Source organism: Saccopteryx bilineata, chromosome 12 (assembly GCF_036850765.1).
Source record: "Saccopteryx bilineata isolate mSacBil1 chromosome 12, mSacBil1_pri_phased_curated, whole genome shotgun sequence".
NCBI classification, from domain to species: Eukaryota; Metazoa; Chordata; class Mammalia; order Chiroptera; family Emballonuridae; genus Saccopteryx; species Saccopteryx bilineata.
The window spans coordinates 3185494-3209360 of NC_089501.1; the positions used below are offsets into that span (position 1 = coordinate 3185494).

Genomic DNA, 23867 nt, shown 5'->3' on the forward strand with positions numbered 1-23867 from the left:
GAGGAAGTAAAAGGGAGGGGTAGTGACTCAGGTTTCAGGGAGACCTGAGCTACACCTCACCCTTCTGATACAGGGAATGCGCCCTGCCCTCAGAGAGTAACTGGGCAGACCACACCTTCTGGTTCTCAGAGGTCACACCCACCGCATTACTGGATACAGAGTTTCAACTGGGGCCAAAGAGCAAGATATGCCCACCACCCCCGTCCTAAACACAGAAGTTCCCTGCTGGGTTCAGTAAAAAAGCAGCAGGGAAATTAAGACTTTTAAGCGGTTCTACTAGTTAAGGAGAAATAAAATCCCAGCAACCAGCAGAGGCTGAGGGATAAAGACCTGGAGGAGAAGCTGCATTCCATATACGAACCTCAGACCCAGTACCCCAACAAGCTTGCAAACCACACACAGAAAAAAAGAGAAGGCAGAAAAATGTAATCCATATGAGTCTACAAGAGAAATCCCCAGAAAAAGAACTGAATGAGATGGAAGTAACCAAATAACCGGATGTAGAGTTTAAAATAATGATTGTTAGGATGCTTAAGGATCTCAGAGCTACATGAATGGATTTAATGAGCACCTAAATAAAGAAATTGCAAGCATGAAAAAGGACACTAAAATCATAAAAAAGAATCAATCAGAAATGACAATTACAATATCAGAAATGAAGGCTACACTAGAAGGAATCAACAGTGGGCTGGATGAAGCAGAGGATCAAATCAGCGAATTAGAGGACAAGATAAATAAAAACACAGAAACAGAGCAGCAAAAAGAAAAGAGGCTCAAAAAGTCTGAGGAAACTATAAGAGAACTGTGTGACAATATCAGGAGAAATAACATCTGCATCATAGGGGTTCCTGAAGGAGAAGAGAAAGAACAAAGGATAGAGAACCTGTTTGAAAAAATCATAGCTGAAAACTTTCCTAAATTAATGAAGAAAAAAGTCACACAAGTTCAAGAAGCACAGAGAGTCTCAGTAAAGAAAAACCCACTGAGGCCTACATCAAGATACATCATAATTAAAACACCAAAGTTAAGAGATAAAGAAAAAATACTAAAAGCAGCAAGAGAAAAGAAGTCAATTACCTATAGAGGAGTCCCCATGAAGATGATATCTGACTTTTCAACAGAAACACTTGAGGCCAGAAGGGAATGGCAAGAAATATTCAAAGTAATGCAAAATAAGAGCCTACAACCAAGACTTCTTTATCCAGCAAGATTATCATTTAAAATTGAGGAGAAAAGAAAAAGCTTCCCAGACAAAAATAAATAACTCAAGGAATTCATTACAACCAAACCAGTACTGCAGGATATGTTAAGGGGCTTGCTATAAAAAGAGCAAAGAAAAAAAGAAATCGAGAAAAAGAGGATTATAGATTTAAAGAATAAAATGACAACAAACAACTACATATCAATAATAACTTTAAATGTAAATGAACTAAATGCTTCAATCAAAAGACTCAGGGTAGCTGCATGGATAAGAAAACAGGACCCATACATATGCTGTCTATAAGAAACCCAACTCAGCCCTGGCCAGTTGGCTCAGTGGTAGAGCATCGGCCTGGCGTGCAGGGGTCCTGGGTTCAATTCCCGGCCAGGGCACACAGGAGAAGCACCCATCTGCTTCTCCACCCCTCCCCCTCTCCTTCCTCTCTGTCTCTCTCTTCCCCTCCCACAGCCAAGGCTCCATTGGAGCAAAGTTGTTCCGGGCGCTGGGGATGGCTCTGTGGCCTCTGCCTCAGGTGCTAGAATGGCTCTGGTTGCAACAGAACGACACCCCAGATGGGCAGAGCATCGCTCCCAGTGGGCATGCAGGGTGAATCCCGGTCGGGCGCATGCGGAGTCTGTCTGACTGCCTCCCTGTTTCCAACTTCAGAAAAATACAAAAAAAAAGAGAAACTCAACTCAGAACAAAAGATACACATAGACTGACAGTAAAGACATGGGAAATAATATTTCATGCAAATGGAAAGGAATAAAAAGCGACAGTAGCAATACTAATATCTGACAAAATAAACTTTAAAAGAAAGACTATAGTAAGAGATAAAGAATGTCACTACATAATGATAAAAGATTATTACAACAGGAAGATATAACTATTATAAATATATATGTGCCTAATATAGGAGAACTTAAATATCTAAAACAGATTTTGATGGACAAAAAGGGTGAGATCAACGGCAATACTATAATAGTAGGGGATTTTAATACCCCACTAACATCAATGGATAGAACCTCCAAACAGAAAATTAACAAAGAAAAAGTGGCCTTAAATGACACACTAGATCAACTGGAGTTAATAGATATCTTCAGAACCTTTCACTCCAAAGCAGCAGAATATAAATTCTTTTCAAGTGTTCACAGTACATTCTCTAAGATAGACCACATGTTAGGACACAAAACAAGTCTTAATAAATTTAAGAAGATTGAAATCATATCAAGCACCATCTCTGATCACAACGGCATGAAACTAGAAATCAACTACAACAGAAAAACTGAAAAACATTCAAACACTTGGAGACTAAATACCATGCTATTAAATAATAAATGTGTTAACAATAAGATCAAGGAAGAAATAAAAAATTTCCTTGAAACAAATGAAAACATATAACAACTCAAAATTTATGGGACACAGCAAAAGCAGTCCTGAGAGGAAAGTTCATAGCACTACACGCATACCTTAAGAAGCTAGAAAAAGTCAAATTAACAACTAAACCCTGCATCTAAAAGAACTAGAAAAAGAACAGCAAGTATAGCCCAGAGGAAGTAGAAGGAAGGAAATAATAAAGATCAGAGTGGCAATAAGTGACATGGAGGCAAAAAGAAAAAAATAATACAGAAGATCAATGACACCAAGAGCTGGTTCTTTGAAAAGGTAAACAAGATTGATGAACCTTTAATCAGACTCACTAAGAAAAAAAGAGAGGGCTCAAATAAATAAAATTAGAAATGAGAGTGGAGAAGTAACAACCGACACAGCAGAAATACAAAGGATTGTAAAAAAAAAAAATACTATGAAGAATTTATGCCCCAAAATGGGACAACCTAGATGAAATAAATAAATTCCTTGAAAAATATAATCATTCATAAATCAATCTGGAAGAATCAGAAAACCTAAACTGACCGATTACAACAAAAGAGATTGAAACAGTTATCAAAAAACTCCCAGCCAACAAAAGTCCTGGGCCTGATGGCTTCACACACAAATTTTACCATCCAAAGAAGAACTAACTCCTGTTCTTCTCAAGCTATTTCAAAAAATTCAAGAGGAGGGACAACTTCCAAACTACTTTTATGAGGTGAACATAATCCTCATTCTAAAACCAGACAAAGACACTACAAAGAAAGAAAACTATAGGCCAATATCCCTAATGAACTTAGATGCTAAAATTCTCAACAAAATATTAGCAAATCAGATGCAGCAATACATGAAAAAAAATCATACATCATGATCAAGTGGGATTTATTCTGGGGAGGCAAGGATGGTACAATATTTGCAAATCAATCAACGTGGTTCATTACATAAACAAAAGGAAGGAGAAAAACCACATGATAATATCAATAAATGCAGAAAAGGCATTAGATAAATTCCAACACCCATTTATGATCAAAATTCTCAGCAAAGTGGGAATACAGGAAACATACCTCAACATGATAAAGGCCATCTAAGACAAACCCACAGTTAACATCATATTCAATGGGTAAAAATTAAAAGCAATCCCCTTAAGAACAGAAACAAGGCAGGGGTGTCCCCTTTCACCACTCTTATACAACATAGTTCTGGAAGTCTTAGCTACAGCAATCAAACAAGAAGAAGAAATAAAAGGCATCAAAATTGGAAAAGAAGAAGTAAAACTTTCATTATTTACTGATGACTTGATACTTTACATAGAAAACCCTAAAATCTCAGTCAAAAAACTACTGGACCTGATAAATGAATTCAGCAAGGTGGCAGGATATAAAATCAACATTCAGAAATCAGTGCTATTTATATACACCAACAATGAAATGTCTGAAAGAGAAATTAAGGAAACAATCCCCTTCACTATTGCAACAACAAAAAAATAAAGTACCTAGGAGTAAATCTAACCAAGGAGGTTACAGACCTGTACCTGTACTCGGAAAATTATAAAACATTGATAAAAGAAATCAAGGAAGATACAAACAAGGGGAAGCATATACCATGTTCATGGATAGGAATAATAAATATCATTAAAATGTCTATACTACCCAAAGCAATACATATATAAATTCAATGCAATTCCTATTAAAATACCAATGTCATACTTCAAAGATATAGAAGACATATAGCAAAAATTTATATGGAACCAAAAAAGAACACGAATAGCCTCAGCAATCTTGAAAAAGAACAAGAAAGTGGGGGGTATCACACTTCCTGATATCAAGTTATACTACAAGGCCACTGTACTCAGAACAGCTTGGTACTGGCATAAGACCAGATATACAAATCAATGGAACAAAACAGAGAATCCAGAAATAAACCCACACCTTTATGGACAATTGATATTTGACAGAGAAGGTAAGAGCATACAATGGAGTAAAGACAGTCTCTTTAAAAAATGGTGTTGGGAAAATTTTACAGCTACCTGGAAAAAAATGAAACTAGACCACCAACTTATACCATTCACAAAAATAAACTCAAAATGAATAAAAGACTTAAATATAAGTCGTGAAACAATAATCATCTTGGAAGAAAACATAGGCAGTAAGCTCTCCGACATCTCTTGCAACAATATATTTGCTGATTTATCTCCACAGGCAAGTGAAATAAAGACCAGGATGAACAAATGGGACTATATAAAACTAAAAAGCTTTTGCACAGCAAAAGACAACATGAACAAAATAAAAAGACAACCCACACATTGGGAGAACATATTCTCCAATACGTCCGATAAGGGGTTAATTAGCAAAATCTATAAAGAACTTGTATAATTCAACACCAGGAAAGTAAACAATCCAATCAAAAACTGAGCAAAAGAACTGAATAGACACTTCTCCAAAGAGAACACGCAGATGGCCAATGGCCATATGAAAAAATGTTCAACATCACTAATCATTAGAGAAATGCAAATTAAAATCACAATGAGATACCACCTCACACCAGTCAGAATGGCGCTCATCAACAAAACAACACATAACAAGAGCCTCCGAGGGTGTGGAGAAAAGGGAACCCTCCTGCACTGCTGGTGGGAATGCAGACTGGTGCAGCCACTGTGGAAAACAATATGGAGATTCCTCAAAAAATTAAAAATGGAACTGCCTTTTGACCCAGCTATCACACTTCTAGGAATATATACTAAGAATAACAAATCAATGATTTAAAAGAAGAAATGGACCCCCATGTTTATTGCAGCAATGTTTACAATAGCCAAGATATGGAAACAGCCCAAGTGTCTATCAGTAGATGAGTGGATTAAAAAGCTGTGGTTTAGCCCTGGCCCACTGGCTCAGTGGTAAGAGCGTCGGCCTGGCGTGCAGGAGTACCAGGTTCGATTCCCAGCCAGGGCACACAGGAGAAGCGCCCATCTGTTTTTACACCCCTCCCCCTCTCCTTCCTCTCTATCTCTCTCTTCCCCTCCCGCAGCCAGGGCTCCATTGGAGCAAGGTTGGCCCGGGCGCTGAGGATGGCTCTATAGCCTCTGCCTCAGGCGCTAGAATGGCTCTGGTTGCAACAGAGCGACGCCCTAGATGGGCAGAGCATCGCCCCCTGGTGGGCATGCCGGGGGGGATCCTGGTTGGGCACATGCGGAAGTCTGTCTGACTGCCTCCCCGTTTCCAACTTCAGAAAAATACAAAAAAAAAAAAAGCTGTGGTACATAATATACACAATGGAATACTACGCAGTCATGAAAAAGAAGGAAATCTTATCCTTTGCAACAACATGGATGGACCTGGAGTCTATTATGGTAAGCGAAATAAGCCAGGCAGAGAAAGAAAAATATCATACGACCTCACTCATATGAGGAATCCAATGAACAATATGAACTGAGGAATGGAAGAGAGACAGAGAAGGCGTTAGAGTGTCCAGAGGGAAAGTGGTCAGAGGGAAAGGGGATGAGAGGAGGGGATCAAAGAAAGGAAAGACATTAGGAAAAGTATAGACACATTACACAGAGAGATAGAGGGCAGGAAGGATAGTAAATCATGGAGGGAAGGGGGAAGGCAATGGGGGGAGGGGGGAAAGGGGGTATAAAAGAGAACATAGGAGGGGAGCAAAGGAGTTATATTTGGGCTAACAGTTGTAACTATGTAAACACAACAAATTAAAACTAAAATAAAAGTTTAAAAAAAAGAAATAGCTGTTTAAGCAACAAAAAAATGTAATCAATTCTATATGAAAAGTAATAGTCATCAACTTTAAAACAACTGTGTCCTCATTTGATTCCCAGCCAGGGCACAGAAGAGGAGCTCCCATCTGCTTCTCCATCCTTCCCCCTCTCCTTTCTCTCTGTCTCTCTCTTCCCTTCCCACAGCCAAGGCTCCATTGGAGCAAAGTTGGCCGGGGCGCTGAGGATGGCTCCATGGCTTCTGCTTCAGGCACTAGATAATAATAAAACAATTGTTTCCTTCATATGATTATTAAAAGCATTATTAGATTCTTGGCCCTGGCCAGGTAGCCCACTTGGTCAGAATGTTGTCCCAACATACCGAGGTTGCAGGTTACATCCCTGGTCAGGGCACATATAAGAATCAACCAATGATGGTATGAATGGGTGGAACAAGTTGATGTTTCTGTTTCTCTCTCTCTCTCTCCCTCTCTGTCTCTCCCTTCCTCTCTCTCTCAAAGATCAATAGATAAGTTTATTTTTTTAATTTAAATTTAAAGAAAGCATTAAGTTATTGATAGTAGATAGTATATAAAGTGAATTTATGAAAGCTAAAAGTACTTACAAATAATGATTTATAAAGACATTCAAGTGATAAGAAATAAAAATATAGGCCTTGGCTGGTTTGCTCAGTGGTAGAGCATCAGCCCAGTGTGTGGAAATCCAGGGTTCAATTTCCCCATCAGGGCACACAGAAGTGACCATCTGTTTCTCCACCCGTCCTCTTCCCCTTCTCTCTCTTTCTCTTTTTCTCTCTCTCTCTCTTCTTCTCCTGCAGCCATTGCTCAATTGTTTCGAGCAAATTGGTCCCGGGGGGTTAAGGATGGCTCCATGGCCTTGTTCCAGGGGCTAAAATAGCTTGGCTGTCAAGCAGCAGAGCAATGGCTACAGATGGACGGAGAATCTCGGGAAGGGGGCTTGTCAGGTGGATCCTGGTGGAGGCACATGCAGGAGTCTGTGTCTCTTCCTCCCCACCTCTCACTTAATTTAAAAAAAGAAGAAAGAAAGAAAGAAAGAAAGAAAGAAAGAAAGAAAGAAAGAAAGAAAGAAGGAAGGAAGGAAGGAAGGAAGGAAGGAAGGAAGGAAGGAAGGAAGGAAGGAAGGAAAGAAGGAAGGAAGGAAAGAAGGAAGGAAGGAAGGAAAGAAATATTAAAAGATATATTTTGCACAAATACATTTAATTAGCAAAAGTAATGAACCATAGTGTGCAAGTTGTACTGGGAAGAAGTGAGGGTTGATGAACCGTCATTACCTTCAGCTTCTCCGACATTACCAATTTATGTCATATAACTGAGCTTCTACTGCATCCTACATACCACAGCTCCACCTGAACAGGCCTAAAACCCCTCACCCAAAGTCCCTGCAACCAAATGTCTTTCCGAACTAAAAATTTTTTATTTTAGGAAGGTGCACTTTGACCAGCATTCCAGCAGGATATGGGGCAGCATCCTGTAATAGAACACATTACAATTTCTGCAGGAAAATACAAGGATATTCACATTAAGTGGGATAAAGAGACTATAAATAATCTCATCAGTTCATGTCAGGCTCATGAGTCTGTAAACCGTTGTCTTCTGAGCTTTTCAGATTTTTAAACAGCAGGAAAAGGACTACAGATTTGTATCACCATATTGCATTCAATCCGCTCACTTCCTTCTTGCTTTCTTACTTGCCATATTCAGTAACAACACTAATGTCTTTACTAGTCTAGAATTGGAAACACCTCTGATATCATTTAGTCAAACTCCTTACTTCATTACTTAGGAAACTAAAGCCTGGAGAGATGGAATAACTCCCAAAGGTCACATTGTTCCCAACTAACACAGATGAAACTAGAACATACAAGTCCCCTGTCTTCTAGGCTTACTTACTGTTTGTTCATTTATTCATTCATTCTTTTCTCTCTTGATTCAAAGTGATTTTTTTAGCTTACTAAAATAATGAAATAATTATAAACTCACAGAAAGTTGCAAAAATAGTATAAAGAGTCCAATGTACCCTTCATCCAGCTTCTACCAATATATAGCTGTAGTACAATATTAAAACCAAACAATTAACATAGGCATATTAGTGTTAACAAAACTACAGAGCTTATTCCATTTCCAGAATTTTGTTAAACTGCATTCACTCATGTGTGTAGGTGTATACAGTTCTGTACAACTTTATTCCATATACAGATTCATGTAACCACAATCAAGATAACAAACAGTTTCATTACCACAAAATACCTCTGAGTATTTACAGTCCTCCTGCTCGACACACTGTCCCTGACTCTGGCAACCACTCATCTGTTCTCCATCTCCATAGTTTTGTCATTTTTGAGGATGCTGTATAAATGGAATTATACAGTATATAAATTTTTGAGGTTGATTTTTTCTTTAATTGTGATAAAATACACATACAATTGCCCTGGATGGATAGCTCAGTGGGTAGAGCGTCGTCCTGAAGCACAGAGGTTGCCGGCTCTATCCCCAGTCAGGGCACATATGGAGCAGATCAGTATTACTGTCTCTCTCTTTCTCTCTCTCTCTCTCTTCCTCTCTCGCTAAAATCAATAAAAAATTAAAAGAAATACACACAAAATTTACCATCTCAACCATTTTTACGTATTCAGTTTCTAAGTATGTTCACAATGTTGTACAGCCAATTTCCACAACATTTTCATCTTGTAAAACTGAACCTCTTCTGTACCTACTAAACAACAACTCCCATTTTCCCCTTCTTTCCAGCCCCTGGCAACCACCATTTTACTTTCTCTGAATGTGACAAATACCTCATATAAATGGAATTATATAGTATTTGTCTTTTTGTGACTGATTTATTTCACTTAGCATAGTGTCCTCAAGATTCATCTATATTATATATACCACATTTTCTTTATCCATTGATCTCATGGACATCTATCTGGGTTGCTTCCACCTTTTGGCTATTGTGAATAATGCTGCTATAAATATAGGTGAACAAATATCTCTTTAAGACCTTGCTTTCAATTCTTTTGGATGTCTATCCAGAAGTGGAATTTTTGGATCACAAGGTAATTCTATTTTTAATTTTTTGAGGAATTTGACTGATTTTTTTCAATCAGCATATTCTTTTGAGAGTCATCCAAGTTGTGTGAATAGTTCATTTCTTTTTATTGTTGAATAGCATTTCATTGTATGAATTTGTTAAAAAGACTATTTTTTCTCCATTGAATTGCTTCTGCACCTTTGTCAAAAATCAACGGGGTATATTTGTGTTGATCAATTTCTGGGTTCTCTATTCTGTTCCATCCATCTGTCTTTTCTGTTTCTCTGCTAATACGACACTGTCTTGATCAATGAAGTTTTATATATAAAATACTAAGTTTATATATAAAACTTAGTATTAGGTAGAATGATTCCTCCCACATTCTTCTTCTTCTAACATTGTTTTAGTTATTCTAGCTCTAGTCATTCTGCTCATTTTACTTTATTTACTGCTTATCCTTGCTTTTAAGGTCCTCCCTATACCTATATGACAGCCTGAGGAAGAAAGGAGAAAAAATAATCATGAAGGAAAAAAATATGTAATATACTACCTCTACCCTAAAATATTAGCTGTGTAATTTCTACCTATCCATCCTAATGACATCCCAATCTCTTCAGGAAAAGTTTTTTTTACTATTCCAGGGCACTTTAGTATGTCTGATATAATTGCTAACATATCTCTACCACTCATTAACCACAAGTCATTTACTTACTTCTGTCAGATATTTATAAATACAGGGTGGGGCAAAATTTGGTTTACAGCTGCAAGTATACAAAAGAGTTTATTCTTGTATTACTTTTTACTAATTATTATATTATTTTCTATATGAACAAGTGCAAATCCTCTTTTGCCCAACCCTGTATATTGGTGTCCAACAAAATGTCTATTCATTAAGGGATACCAGGTTTTATATTTCTTTATATTCCTCCATTAGCTTCAATAAACTTTAATTAATTGAGGATTCTTTATCTAATAGGGGCTTACAACAGAAAGATCTGAAAAAATCTAGAAGAATAGGGTAAAAAATTAGCTAATTGCTACACTGTTCCTAGTAGTAAGATTTTAAATTTAATCTCACTTCTGAATTAAACTGTGAAAGTGTATATTTCCAGGCTCTTTTCCCTTTGCTTGATGAGATGGCTTATGTAAAGAAAGAGAAGGTAGTAAATAATGAAGTATGGTGATTTCCTTTCTTTCTCCTGCTGTTTGCCAAAAATGTCACCACTAATCCAAATTTTAGGGCTATTAGACATGATTCATCCCTAATATATTATGTAGATTTATCCAAAAAGTAAAATGATCCAATGGGTTAGAACATCGACTTATGTAAATAACAGAAACTCAAAATGTAAATGGAACTGTAAAAGAATTACCAAACTGGTTTCCTATGGCCCTAACTACATCAACTACAAGGGATCTTTGTGTCCTTTTGCTAGCATGTTGAGAGCATCATCTTCTTCATTATCAATGCTTTGCTGACAAGATGTGAAGCACAGCATGTGAAATAACAACATAACTGCCTAATCCATGTTTTTATCTATAATTTATAATAACCACAATCTGTCTACCCTATGTATCAAATGCCTGCTCCTTTGCTAAAACATATATATACACAATATATAGTATATACAGATATATAGGGCAGGGTAAAAGTAAGTTTACAGTTGTGAATATGTGAAAGTTTATTCTTGTATAATTATTTATTAAATATTGCATTATTTTATTTTCCATATGAGGCAACTGTAAACCTACTTTTGCCCCACCCTGCATATATACCTCCCCAAAAGGTTTTTGCTCATAGCTGTGAGTGTAGATTTTTTTAAATGTGCAACATACTATCAAAGTAAATGTAATAAAACTACATGCAGATTAACTTTGTTTTCTTACAAAGTAAAATAATTCATAGATATTACTACAACAACTTTGCTGAAACTTCTTTATTTTGTTCCTCTCCGATTCTTTCACTGTACTATGGAAGCAGGTATACAGGGTAGGCTACAAATAGGAAAGTTTCAAAGCCATTAGGTTTACAGATTTTCATCCAGTGTGTAACTAACAATGAATTTCAGCCCTCTGAATGGACACATTAATAAGACCCTTTATAGCTCAGCCCTTTCACTTTTGCTTAATTATAGAGACTACAATACACACAATGCAATATACTATTACAACTCCTACCAGTAACACTATCATTCCCATCACACACACACACACACACACACACACACAGAAAACCACTATTTGATTAGCAAAAATTAAGAAACATCATGGTTCTAGCGTTGTGAGAACATGGAATAACCTGAAGTCAGACACTTTTCATGAGTGTAAAGTGGTACAACCACTTAGAAAACAATTTGGTCTTACCTACTAAAGCTGAACATGTGCATAAACTCCTATATCAATTCTCCCAAGACAAGTACACCAGGAGACATGTGTAAGAATATTCACAGCAGTATTTTTCATAAAACCAAAAAATGCAAACATCCCAAAAGCTGACTGAAAGAAGACTGTGGTGTATTCACAAAATAGGATTTTTATACACCAGTGAAAAACTAATGAAGTGGTTAGACACAACATGAGTGAATCTTAGAAACAATAATGAATTAAAAGAGCAACTCATAACAGTCTATATGCAATAAACTAACATATAAATAAATTTCTAAATGGAAGAAAACCAAACATTATTATTTAGAAAAATGCAATTTAAAAAAGAAATATAAACACGAAATCCAGTATACTTGAGGTCAGAGAGAAGGATCAGGAGTACTCAGCTTCAACAGGATTTGTAAAGCTATGGTTCTTAAACTGGATAATAAACTCCTTAGTTCCATTATTAAATTTTAAAACTGTGTGTATATGTTGAGTGTCTATTATCTAGAATCTCTGGAGAATAAACATTCCAGCTATAGGACAAATTTAGCCCACTCATAAGATGACATTTTAATAACTGGGAATGATGTCAAATAAAATCAGTCTACTATTGCTATTTGGTAACTTCTGTAGGAAAAAAATTACAGGGTGTCTCAAAAAATTAAAGCAAGAGGATGGGCAAGGGAAGTGGGGATGCTATAAAAGAGCAACATGAGGGATCCTGGTAATGATGGAACTGTTCTCATTTTCATTGTATTAATGTCAATATTCTGCTTGTGATACGGTACTATAGCCGTGCAAGATTTTACCACTGGGAAAAACTGGCTAAATGGTACATTGGATCTTTCTGTATTATTCCCTCCAACTGCAAGTGAATCAACAATTTTCTCAAAATAAAAGTTTAATTTAAAAAAAAAGGTAATTTCATCCAGGGTTTCTCCACCTTGGTACTACTGACACTGTGGTGCACACAATTCTTCATTGTTAAGGGCCGTCTTAGGCATTGTAGGGTGTTTAACAGCATCCCTTGCATTTACCCATAAAATGCCAGTAGTGTATCCCAGTTATGACAACATCTCCATATGCTGCCAAATGTTCCCCTGAGGGGCAAAACTGCTCCATTAGAGAACCACTGTTCTGGTCATAAAACCAAAGAAGAGCTGTAGTAATGTTTCTTAAGATTGAAGGAAACAAAAAAGACATGACAACTAAATGCAATATCTGACCTCAGGCTGGATCCTATACTAGAAGAGGAAAGAATGCTTTTATAAAGGACATAATTAGGTCGATTAACAAAATTGGAATATCAATGATAGATTGAATAAAAGTACTGTATTAATGTTAAATGTGCCTAAATTGACGACTGTAATGTAATTGTATCAATGATATTCCTATGCTTGGGAAACACAGAGTGAAGTATTTAGGGGTACATGACCATGATGTATGCAATCTACCCTCAAATGATGCAGGGAAAAAAAATATGTGTATGGCGGTAGAACGTCGGCCTAGCGTGCGGAGGACCCGGGTTCGATTCCCGGCCAGGGCACATGGGAGAAGCGCCCATTTGCTTCTCCACCCCTCCGCCGCGCCTTCCTCTCTGTCTCTCTCTTCCCCTCCCGCAGCCAAGGCTCCATTGGAGCAAAGATGGCCCGGGCGCTGGGGATGGCTCTGTGGCCTCTGCCCCAGGCGCTAGAGTGGCTCTGGTCGCAACATGGCGACGCCCAGGATGGGCAGAGCATCGCCCCCTGGTGGGCAGAGCATCGCCCCTGGTGGGCGTGCCGGGTGGATCCCGGTCGGGCGCATGTGGGAGTCTGTCTGACTGTCTCTCCCTGTTTCCAGCTTCAGAAAAATGCAAAAAAAAAAAAAAAAAAATGTGTATGTGTGTAAATCTATTTTACACATACATGGAAATAATGTTTGTATATATATTATAGGTGAATCTGATTAGTATGTACATTATACTATTTTTATTTTTGCAACTTTTCAACATGTTTGAAATTATTTGCAAATAAAAAGGTGGGTTTTTTTTAAGTGAAGCAAAAGTTGTAGTCTTTAAAATCTTAATGGCAGTTTTCACAGTAGTCCAGCCTAAACGATAAAAATCCCAAGAGGATAATGACTACTGACTGGACAAATTCCTACTTCAAGCCTGGTGCATTCCCTGAAAAGAACTGCCTACCTTGAGCCTATCTCCCCTCCTCATTCTTCCTAGAAGTGACCTCTTGAATAGTACTGAACCGAAAATAAATCCATCCCACTTTTTATAGACCATTTGTAGCAAGTGACTCAAAACCACATCTCAATTCCTCCACAAATCAGTGAGGCATCTTCACCCTTAATATGTATATTAAAAAACAAAACAAAAAAAAAAAAAAAACGCAAGAAGCGTACCCGTGGTTCTTAAAAGAAAACCTCTTATCCGCTCAACTTTGCAAACAGAGGAAAATTAAGGTGAGTAGACTAGCGAAGAGACAACATCCAACGTCTAGGAGGGCTGGGGAAAAGAAGAGGTAAAAGGAGATAAGCAGGGAGCCAGTCTGAGTGAGGCAGGAATGGTGCGTCGGTCACGAAAAAGGACTCCAGCGGGAGCGAGGGAGTAGCTCACCTGGCTGTGGTAAGCAGAGGGTGCTGAGTCCCCACCAGCTTCCGCACCTGTATAGCGATGTTGCTGAGCTCGTCGCTCAGCAGGCAGCGGAGGCTCATGAAGGACGTGGGATAGCCCACGATCTTCTCCGCCTCTGACACCACTTGGTTCCAGTAGGCAGGGGACTTGGAGGACTGACCACGGCAGGAGCCCACCGAGGAGATGGTGGTGAGGGACGGGGACCACCACCGGCGATGCGGGGTACCCAAGGCCCGGAGATAACGGGGAAAACGCAACAGCAGTTGCGGAAGGCTCATAGTTTGAGTCTGGGAATGTCAGGGGCTTCAGGGTGTCCGGAGGTAGCGCGGGAAAACAAACCAGGGGCAAGAGGAGGAACTTGCAGAGAATAGAAGGAAGGGGCGAGTCTTGACCCTCAGAGGCGCGTGGCTTCTTGGATGTATGACCAGAAACGAACTGCAGCTTTTTGCAGCCGCGTCTAGACAGATAACTGCCCCAGCTCAGGACTGCCCCTGGCCGGCTGGGGGAGAAACCACGGCCAATACCTAAATGGGGGACGCCATATTGAGAGGCGTGAATACGGTCTGTCGTAAAGACGGAGGTGGGCTGTTCTGGAGCTAAGACTGTTCCCTACTTTACGGCACAGCCGTGAAAGACTCAGGGGGGCGGAGCCCTTTAAGTGAACCCCGGAAGACAAGGCTGGGTGAAAGCCTCCGGCCATGCAACCCCTGGTTCTGTCCTGTGGGGGTCGAGGCGAGTAGAACTCCCGGGGCGAACGCCAGGTGTTGTCCCAGCGCCTGGGCTCTAAGCCGAGTGTGATTCAACAGAGCATTCCCGTGCCCAGCACAGAGTGGGCACACATAACTGTTTGTATCATGAACGAAAGTTTCTTTCTGCGGCCCCCAGCCCGCCAAGAAGGAGAGCCTGCCGTAGCTCTCGGCCGCCCGCCCCTGGCAGTGGTCTTGGACCTGCGTGCTGGCGGTCTCTGGGCCTGCGGGGCTTCAGAAGCTGTGGCTTGATAGGGATACCGAGTTCATGCGTGGCTCTGAACTCTCGTGCCCTCAGCTCCCAACCAGACAGAAGGTGGTGTGGCCCGGCCCCAGGCGTTCTTTTTCCCAAGTAATGTCCTCTGTCCTTGTCCAAAAGTCACTGGCCTCCTCACAGAAGCTTGTTTTAGCCCTGTGTACCATTCAGGCAGAAGCAGCCATACCGCCCACGAGGGTGCGGAGAGGCACCTCTTTAGAAGGAAACTCACCATCCAGGATTCAAAACTATAATACCCTAGTACTGTATTATATAGCTCATGTATTAGTTAATGTAATCCTCAAAACAACCCTACTGGTAAGATAATATTAGTATTCTTCATGTTTTCTATGGGGAAACTGAGGCACAGCCAAGCCCTGTAAATTGCCACACTAGGCAGAGAAGAAGTGAACCCAGGCAATCTGGTTTGTTTCTTTTCTTCCTTCCCTTCCTTCCTGAGAGAGAGAAACATAGGTTTGTTCCACTTATTTATGCATTCATTGGCTGGTTGTGATATGTGTGCTGATCTGAGATGGAACTTGGCAACCTTGGAACCTTGATGTATGGGGAAGATGCTCTAAGCAACTGAGCTACTCCCACAGGGTCTCAGGCAAGCTGGTTGCTGAATCATTCCCTTGGCTACACCATTACAGTTTCTCAAAATACACTGCTCACAAAAATTAGGGATACTTTAAAAAAATGAATATGAAGTGATAAAATATCGCCTAATTTTTGTGAGCAGTATAACAGGTTACCAATTATTCCTTTTTCTCATTGCTATCAATGTGGTTATCATTTCCATTATGCTACATATTTGTTTCAAATTATGACTAGCAGCCTTTCTTATCACCCCAAACAAGTGTTAAAACCCTTGTTAATAATAAAAGATGTATAATGCAGTTTCAAAATCCTTTCAAATTCATGATTAATATATTTTATTTATTATTTATTAATATATTTTATTTTTTCTAAATAATTTCTTTCTTTATTTTAGAGAGAAAAAGAGAGAGAGAGAGAGAGAGAGAGAGAGAGAGGTGTGGGGTGGGGGCGGAAGCATTAACTCCCATATGTGTCTTGACCAGGCAAGCCCAGGGTTTCAAACCTGCAACCTCAGTGTTCCAGGTTGACACTTTATCCACTGCACCACCACAGGTCAGGCTAGTTAATATATTCTAAATTAGCATCCCACATAATAGTGGAGTAGACTTGGGCTACATTAAAAATCGGACTAAAAAAGGGACAAATTAAAGAATAATTATTTCTTTGTCAAAAAGATGCTTTTCTCTACAAAAGGTTTAGCCTTGGACTCCCTTTGAATGGCAAATTTCCCTTGTGATTTAAAAATTCAATTTTATTGGCAAACATTCAATTTAGGCAAAACTCTTCAGGTGTATATATTACATAAAGTGAATTATACTCATGAGTATTAAACACAGTCTATGCCCAGAAAATAAGTAAGACAAACTTGAGGTTCAAAAATAATTCCTTTGAAAGAGATAACAAACTCCTGGCAATAAAATTCAGGTCTGCTCTAGATGAAAATAAATGTGGAGAGTGAAATACTGTGCCATTCCAAAAAGCTCCAAGGCCTGAACTTCTGGGTTATCCAAGGTAAAAGAAATCATAAGAAAACGAGGAGAGATAAAGGCTGAATGTGATATATTGTGCACCTGAGGCTGTTTCTTCAGAATCAGGGTACCTTAAGACTAACTTTTCATGCAATTTCCTTAATACCAATTCACAGCGTGTGCTTTAATTTCTTTACAGAAGCCAAGTGCATTATTCTTTGGTTATACTCTATTAACCAAGTTTTTGATTATTCATGGGACTTTTGGTTCCAATTATTTTAAATAATCAGCACTTCCCTTTATATACTTAGAGTTAAAAGGTTGCGTCATACCTAATGATAATCAGCTTTTAGAAGGTTGAACTGCTATTTGTTCTTTAACCTTTCAGATAAATATATAACTCCTTAGAGTCTCTTTGAATAAAGAGATCTCTGAATTACTGGTGACTTTCAGAAGAGCAGGGAAAGGGAGTATCTGTGATTCTGCCCTTCTTCTGCCACTGATGATAGTTTTTGTTTTGTTTTGAGGGTGTCTCTGAATGTGTGCATAAAGAAAGAATATAGTAGGGTTTTTCAACCTTGGCATTGTTGACATTTTGGACCAGATAATTCTTTGTTGGGGAGGAGATGGGGATAGGCTGTCCTATGCATAGTAGGATGTTTAGCAACATCCCTGGCCTCTTGTGATAACCAGATTTGTTTTAGGATATTGTCAAAATGTCCCGTGGGGTCAGAATCACCCATGAGCATAGAGGAAAATGGGGGAAGCTAAAGAAAAAAATAATTTCTATCCATGACATTTACTTTTACAATACAAAGCAGCAAAAGAAAAGGTCCTGGGTGGGCAGCGCTGCAGGTTAGAGTGGTTATTCCACCATCTGGAAACCTCCAGGCATACACAGGGACATCTTCTCCTTGGCACTGGGGTCGTTCTGGAGACAGCAAACTGACAAAAGAGGTTACTCCTCCACCTTTCTCAGGATCTTGTCAAGTACCAGTAAACCACTTACTGTCCTCTCTACATTCTAATTACCTTAGAAAGAAGTGAGATCATAATTGTCCCCTCCCTCCCTTTTTTTGGCTGGAAACCTGAACCAGCCTTTGGAAATACAAGGTCTTGCAAGGATAGTGTATGCTTTGGGCTTTGGCATTTCCATGATTAGGTGAGTGGAAATAGATAGAGACACTGCAGCTACCCTCTTTCTATCCCTCGCAACACAATCACCTATTGTTTATGCTAGGAGAGTTCTTCCAAAAGCAGGTGAAAGTACCGTGGTGTATCTTGGGGAAGAATGATAAAAGGAGGCAATGAGATTAGCAAAAATCCAAAAGTGTGACCACCTACTGGGCTGGCAGGCTGTGGAGAACAGGAAGAACACACACAGCAGTGAGATATAGAACAGTACACAGCACTTGTGGGAGGGAATGTGATCATCTCAGAAAAATTACATATATATTTACACTTTGACCCAGAAACCCCAAAATACAAAATGACTTATGCACAAGGTTATTCATTGCAGTGTTATTTGTAATAGTAAAAGGTTAGAAACAAACTAAATAACCACAAGGAGGGAACTGGTTGAATAAACTAGGGTAGAGCCATATAATGAAACACATTGTGCAACTCTGAAAAGAATGAGGGCCAACTCTTTAAAATGATGTGGAATGATCTCCAGAATACATTAAAAACAAAACAAAAACAAAAAAAAACAAGGTACAGCCCGACCAGGTGGTGGTGCAGTGGATTGAGCATTGGACTGGGACACAGAGGACCCAGGTTTGAAACCACAAGGTTGCTGGCTTGAGAACGAGCTCACCAGCTTGAGCAGGGGAATTATAGACATGACCCCATGGTCATTGACTTGAGCTGAAAGGTCACTAGCTTGAAGCCCAACCTGGCTTGAGTCCAAGGTCGCTGGCTTGAGTTCAAGGTCCCTGGCTTGAGCAAGGGGTCTCTTGCTCTGCTATTGCCCCCCTCATCCCATCCCCCATCAAGGCACAAATGAGAAAGCAATCAATGAATAAATAAGGTGCTGCAGCGAAGAATTGATGCTTCTCATCTTTCTTCCTTCCTGTCTGTCCCTATCTGTCCCTCTCTCTGCCTCTCTCTCTGTCACAATAAATAAATAAATAAATAAATAAATAAATAAATAAATAAATAAAATGTTAAAAAGAGAAGAAAAAACAAGGTACAGAACAGTATAGTATGCTTTTATGCTTTTTTTGGTAAGATATGTAAACTATGAATGTATGTTTGCATATCTTTGCAGTGGGAGGAATCAGATGGAGGGGACAGGCATGGAAACAGACTTCTTGGAATATACTTTGACTACATAGTTTTGACTTTAGAATAATGTATATATTTTATATATTCAAAGTAATTTTAAATTCAAAAGAAAATGTAATTTATGACATTTGAAAATAACTGAAGCAAACTAACTATATAAGTTGTTAGAATAACCACACCAAGGAAACAATTAACTGACCTTAGAAAGTAGTGTTTTGGCCTGACCTGTGGTGGCGCAGTGGATAAAGCATCAACCTAGAATGCTGAGATCGCTGATTTGAAACCCTGGGCTTGCCTGGTCAAGGCACATATGGGAGTTGATGCTCCTTGCACCTTCCCTCTTCTCTCTCTCTCTCCAAAATGAATAAGTAAAGTCTGAAAAAACAAAAACAAAAAAAGAAAAAGTAGTGTTTTCACTCTACATAGTGAAATATGTTCTCAGGTTAAATAGACCTAGAATTATTAAACTTAATTCAGTTGTCTTATTGCCAGTAGAAATATAGATATTACTACTTTCAAACTTTTCTTGTATGTTAGAGGAATCATGATATTCAGAATAGTAGAATCCAAGTAATCGTAAAGGGATTTGGAAATAATACAAACTTATGATTTTTACTTTTAAAAAATGTTTCTTATATTCCAATAAAAAATTATACATTTACTGAAAAAAAGAAACACATTTGTTTTGTCTTTTGAAAAGGCCTAGAAGTAATAGCAATCTTGTTGCAGTTTTTAACATTCATATTGTACTTTTGATACATCATTCCTTATTGAAAGGAAGGAGGCTCTTTGAAGGAATGGCAGTTACCATGTCTGGGGCAAGAAATGTACATGATGAGCCTTAAACACCCTGTTATGCCAGACGTCAAGGAAGCTATGAAAGTCTAAAGTCTAATGGGACAGGTCAAAGGGACAAAAGGATCAGTATAAAGAAGCTCTCACTGACTGAAAAGGGGACAATCTGAGCATAAAAAAAAAGGTAAGAACTACAACTGCTTGAAATTCATTAATGACATATAAATCCTTGAGTTCATTATTAGACATAACTAGGGCAATACTCTGAATATTTGCAATATAATGAAAGAATTGAGTATGTATCCTGCCTTTCCTGTATGAATTATATTTAGTGGTGTTTTAGTCTGGCTTACACCCTTGAAAGTTGAACCTGAGACAAGGGCTTACTTTTAGGTAGTTTAGTTTGGACGGCCATCTCAGGAAACAGCAGTGAATGATGAGAGTGAAAAGGAAAGTCAATGCCAGGGTGTTCTCAAGTTAGTCATCACTGAGCAATAAGGCCTTGAGTCTTCTAGGACTCTTTGACTTGCCATGTTGAATATACTTCATAATTGTCAGCTTGATGCAAGAGAGGAAGAGGTGTTTTTTTTACCAACTCCCATCTCCCATTGGTCCAAATTTCCCACTTAGGGCCTTAACTCCTACACTTTTACGCTGTCATGTAAGTGGTAGGCGGATATCCCACCCTCATGGAGCCAGAGGAACGTGGGGCAAAATGTGAGGTGAATACAGTGCACATGAGGAGAGGTGCTGTTCGGTTACACCTGCAAAAAGCAGGCTGCTTCAGCAGTGACTAGTAAGAGGCAGCTGAGAGGATGTGAAACAGGGAACAAATCTCTTCCAATGGAGTAAGCAAACAGCTCACACTGATAAAGGAAAGTTCTCTATAAAATAATTCCACTTACTAAAGGAGGAAAAAAATAAAATTAGAAAATCACTATATTGTAATGCCTTATGAAATAGCTGATTTAAGCAACAATAATCAATATGTGAGACTGATGGGGAACTGCCATGGAGGCCTTGGGTTGGTACCACCTACAACCACTAACCAATTTTGCATCACAAAGAGTGGAGAGTCCACACCGATGTGCCTCCTGATGTGCATTAGGAAGTACACAGCACTACCTATAAAATATTTTTGCCAAGTTGGCTGAATCTAAATCTCATCAGGGCTATAGAACTAACTTTCTATTTTATAGAGACATAGGAGGGAACAGAACAAGTGAAATAGCTTTACAAAGCAGCAAAGATTCCAACCCAACATATCAGATATCCTCCAGGCCAACTGACTAGGCTTCTTCAGCACGAAAAAGGAATAAGATGGGAGTGAGCAGAAGTACTTCTAAAGACTGAAAGATTTTGAGAGGCATAAACAAACCAAGTGTAATGCATAGACCTTGTTTGGATTCTGATTCTAACAAACTTAACTGTAAAAATTAAATTCTGAGACAAAGAAATTTGATGAGATATTGTAAAGGAGTCGTTATTAATTTTTTTGTGAGTCTATAAAAATTCATATTTTTAAGCAATACATACTAAGTGTATAGGAATAAAATAATATAATGTCAGAGATTTGCTAGAAGACACTTCAGAAAGGAAAAAATAAATGAAGCAAGAATGCTAAAAGCTAGAAAGTTGTTGATTCTAGATGAGGAGTATATGGTTTTCATTATATTTTACTATTTTGTATATGTTTGAATATCTTTTCATAATGAAATATGTTTGAATATATTTTTATATATGTTGTATATATTTTCATAATAAAAAAATTTAAAGAAATAAATATCCTCATCCCTTTTTTACAAATGAAAGAAAGTCAAATGACTTGTCCAAGGCATAAAGCTGGAGAGTGGCAGAGCTAGTATTAAAACTGAAACTCATCTCAAACCTTCTCCTGTATCTTGTGATCTTCAGAACTGAATATGCTTATTTTCCACCCTCAGGCACACATAATTGCTTCATTCACACTTTCATAATTGGTCCATGTATTGTTTTTTTGTTTTATTATGGTGGTAGACAGCCTCCAAGATGGTACCTTCTGGTAATCACCATGCACGGTTCCCTTCCACATTGTCTAAAGCAGGGGTAGTCAACCTTTTTATACTTACCACTCACTTTTGTATCTCTGTTAGTAGTAAAATTTTCTAACCATCCACCGGTTCCACAGTAATGGTGATTTATAAAGTAAGGAAGTAACTTTATAAAATTTATAAAGTAGAGTTACAGCAAGTTAAAGCATATAATAATTACTTACCAAGTACTTTATGTCAGATTTTCGCTAAGTTTGGCAGAATAAATCTTTATAGAACAACTTACTATAGTTAAATCTATCTTTTTATTTATACTTTGGTTGCTCCACTACCGCCCACCATGAAAGCTGGAATGCTCACTAGTGGGCGGTAGGGACCAGGTTGACTACCACTGGTCTAAAGGTTGGTCTGTGAGATCAGTAGCATCCATCAGAGGTGATGATGTGTCACTTTCCGATATTAGTCTTATAAAAAAATATTGTAAGTTATCTTAGGTTCTCTCAATATATATCTCTCCCTCATTACTTGATCTGAGAAAAGCCATTTCATGAGTAGTCCTATGGAGAGGCCCATGTGGTGAGGAACGGAGCCTCATGCCAACAGCCTTGTGCACGATCCATCTTGAAAGCAGATTCTTCAGCTCCTGCCTCACAGACTGCAGCCCCGCCTCACAGCTTGACTGGAACTTCATGAGAGACCCAGAGTAAAAACTACCAGCTAAGATGTACCCAGGTTCCCGACCCTAGAAACAATGTGAAATAATTATAATTTAAAGTTGCTAAGTTATGGGATGATTAGTTCTGCTGTAATAAATAACTAACACAATTATCTATTAATCTTTGTATAAAATGAAACATGCAATGAACACTACCAGTACAAGAACTAGAATACAGTGGTCCCTCGTCTATCGCGGGGGTTAGGTTCCAGAACCCCCTGGGATAGGCGAAAATCCACGAAGTAGTGACCTTATATTTACTTTATTATTTATATATTTTTAAGGCTTTATAAACCCTCCCCACACTCTTATAAACCTTTCCCACACTGTTATTAACCTTTCTCACACTCTTATGAACACTTCCTATGCTTATTTTACCTCAAAAATAATTAAAATAAAAAATATATAAAAATATCTATATACCACAAAATCCCGCGATATAGCGAAAAATCTGCGATACAAAATTAGATACATACAATTTAAAAATTCGCAATACAGTGAGACCCAGAAAAGTGAGCCGTGATATAGTGAGGGACGACTGTATTACATCTGTGTGGCCTTCCTTCATCCCTTTCTCCTTATTTCTTAAACTCAAAGTTATCTTTATCCTGATTCTTATATTTGTCATTGCCATGATTTTTCAAAAACATAGTTTAATAATAATATATGTATTTTTAAAAGGTATATTATTAAGCTTGTTATTTTTAACTTAAAAAGAAGGATCCGTGATAGACGTGACTTTCTGTGACCTTTTTTATTTACTCAACATTATTTTGCTTAGATTCACCCATATTGCTTAGATTCACCCATGTGTGAATAGTGGCAGCTTGTTTGTTTTGACTGCTGTATTACATCCATTGGTGAATATATCATCACATTGGTAAATATATCATCCATTCTCCTGTCACCCGCCATTTGGATTTTTTCTTTCACAACAATGTTGCCGTGAACAGATTTACAGATGGCTCCAGGTTCATTTCAAGAGCACTGGAATTACTGGGTTGTAGGGTATGTGAATATTCAACTTTAATAGATAATGCCAAATAGCTTTCCAACGTGGCTTTAAACATCCACCAGCCATTTATAAGAGATTCTGTTGATCAGACCCTCTCAACACTTGATATTGTCAGA

General features: G+C 38.4%; 1 protein-coding gene across 1 annotated transcript in view; it reads right to left on the bottom strand.

Moving 5' to 3' along the window:
- PDSS2 (decaprenyl diphosphate synthase subunit 2) overlaps positions 1 to 14887 on the bottom strand; it is a 298179-nt gene extending 283292 nt beyond the window's left edge. Inside the window, exon 1 of the mRNA XM_066248357.1 lies at positions 14323 to 14887. Within this exon, the coding sequence (XP_066104454.1) occupies positions 14323 to 14618 (296 nt within the window). The 5' untranslated portion in view covers positions 14619 to 14887. The remainder of the gene's footprint in view (positions 1 to 14322) is intronic.
- Between the last annotated feature and the right edge of the window lie 8980 nt (positions 14888 to 23867).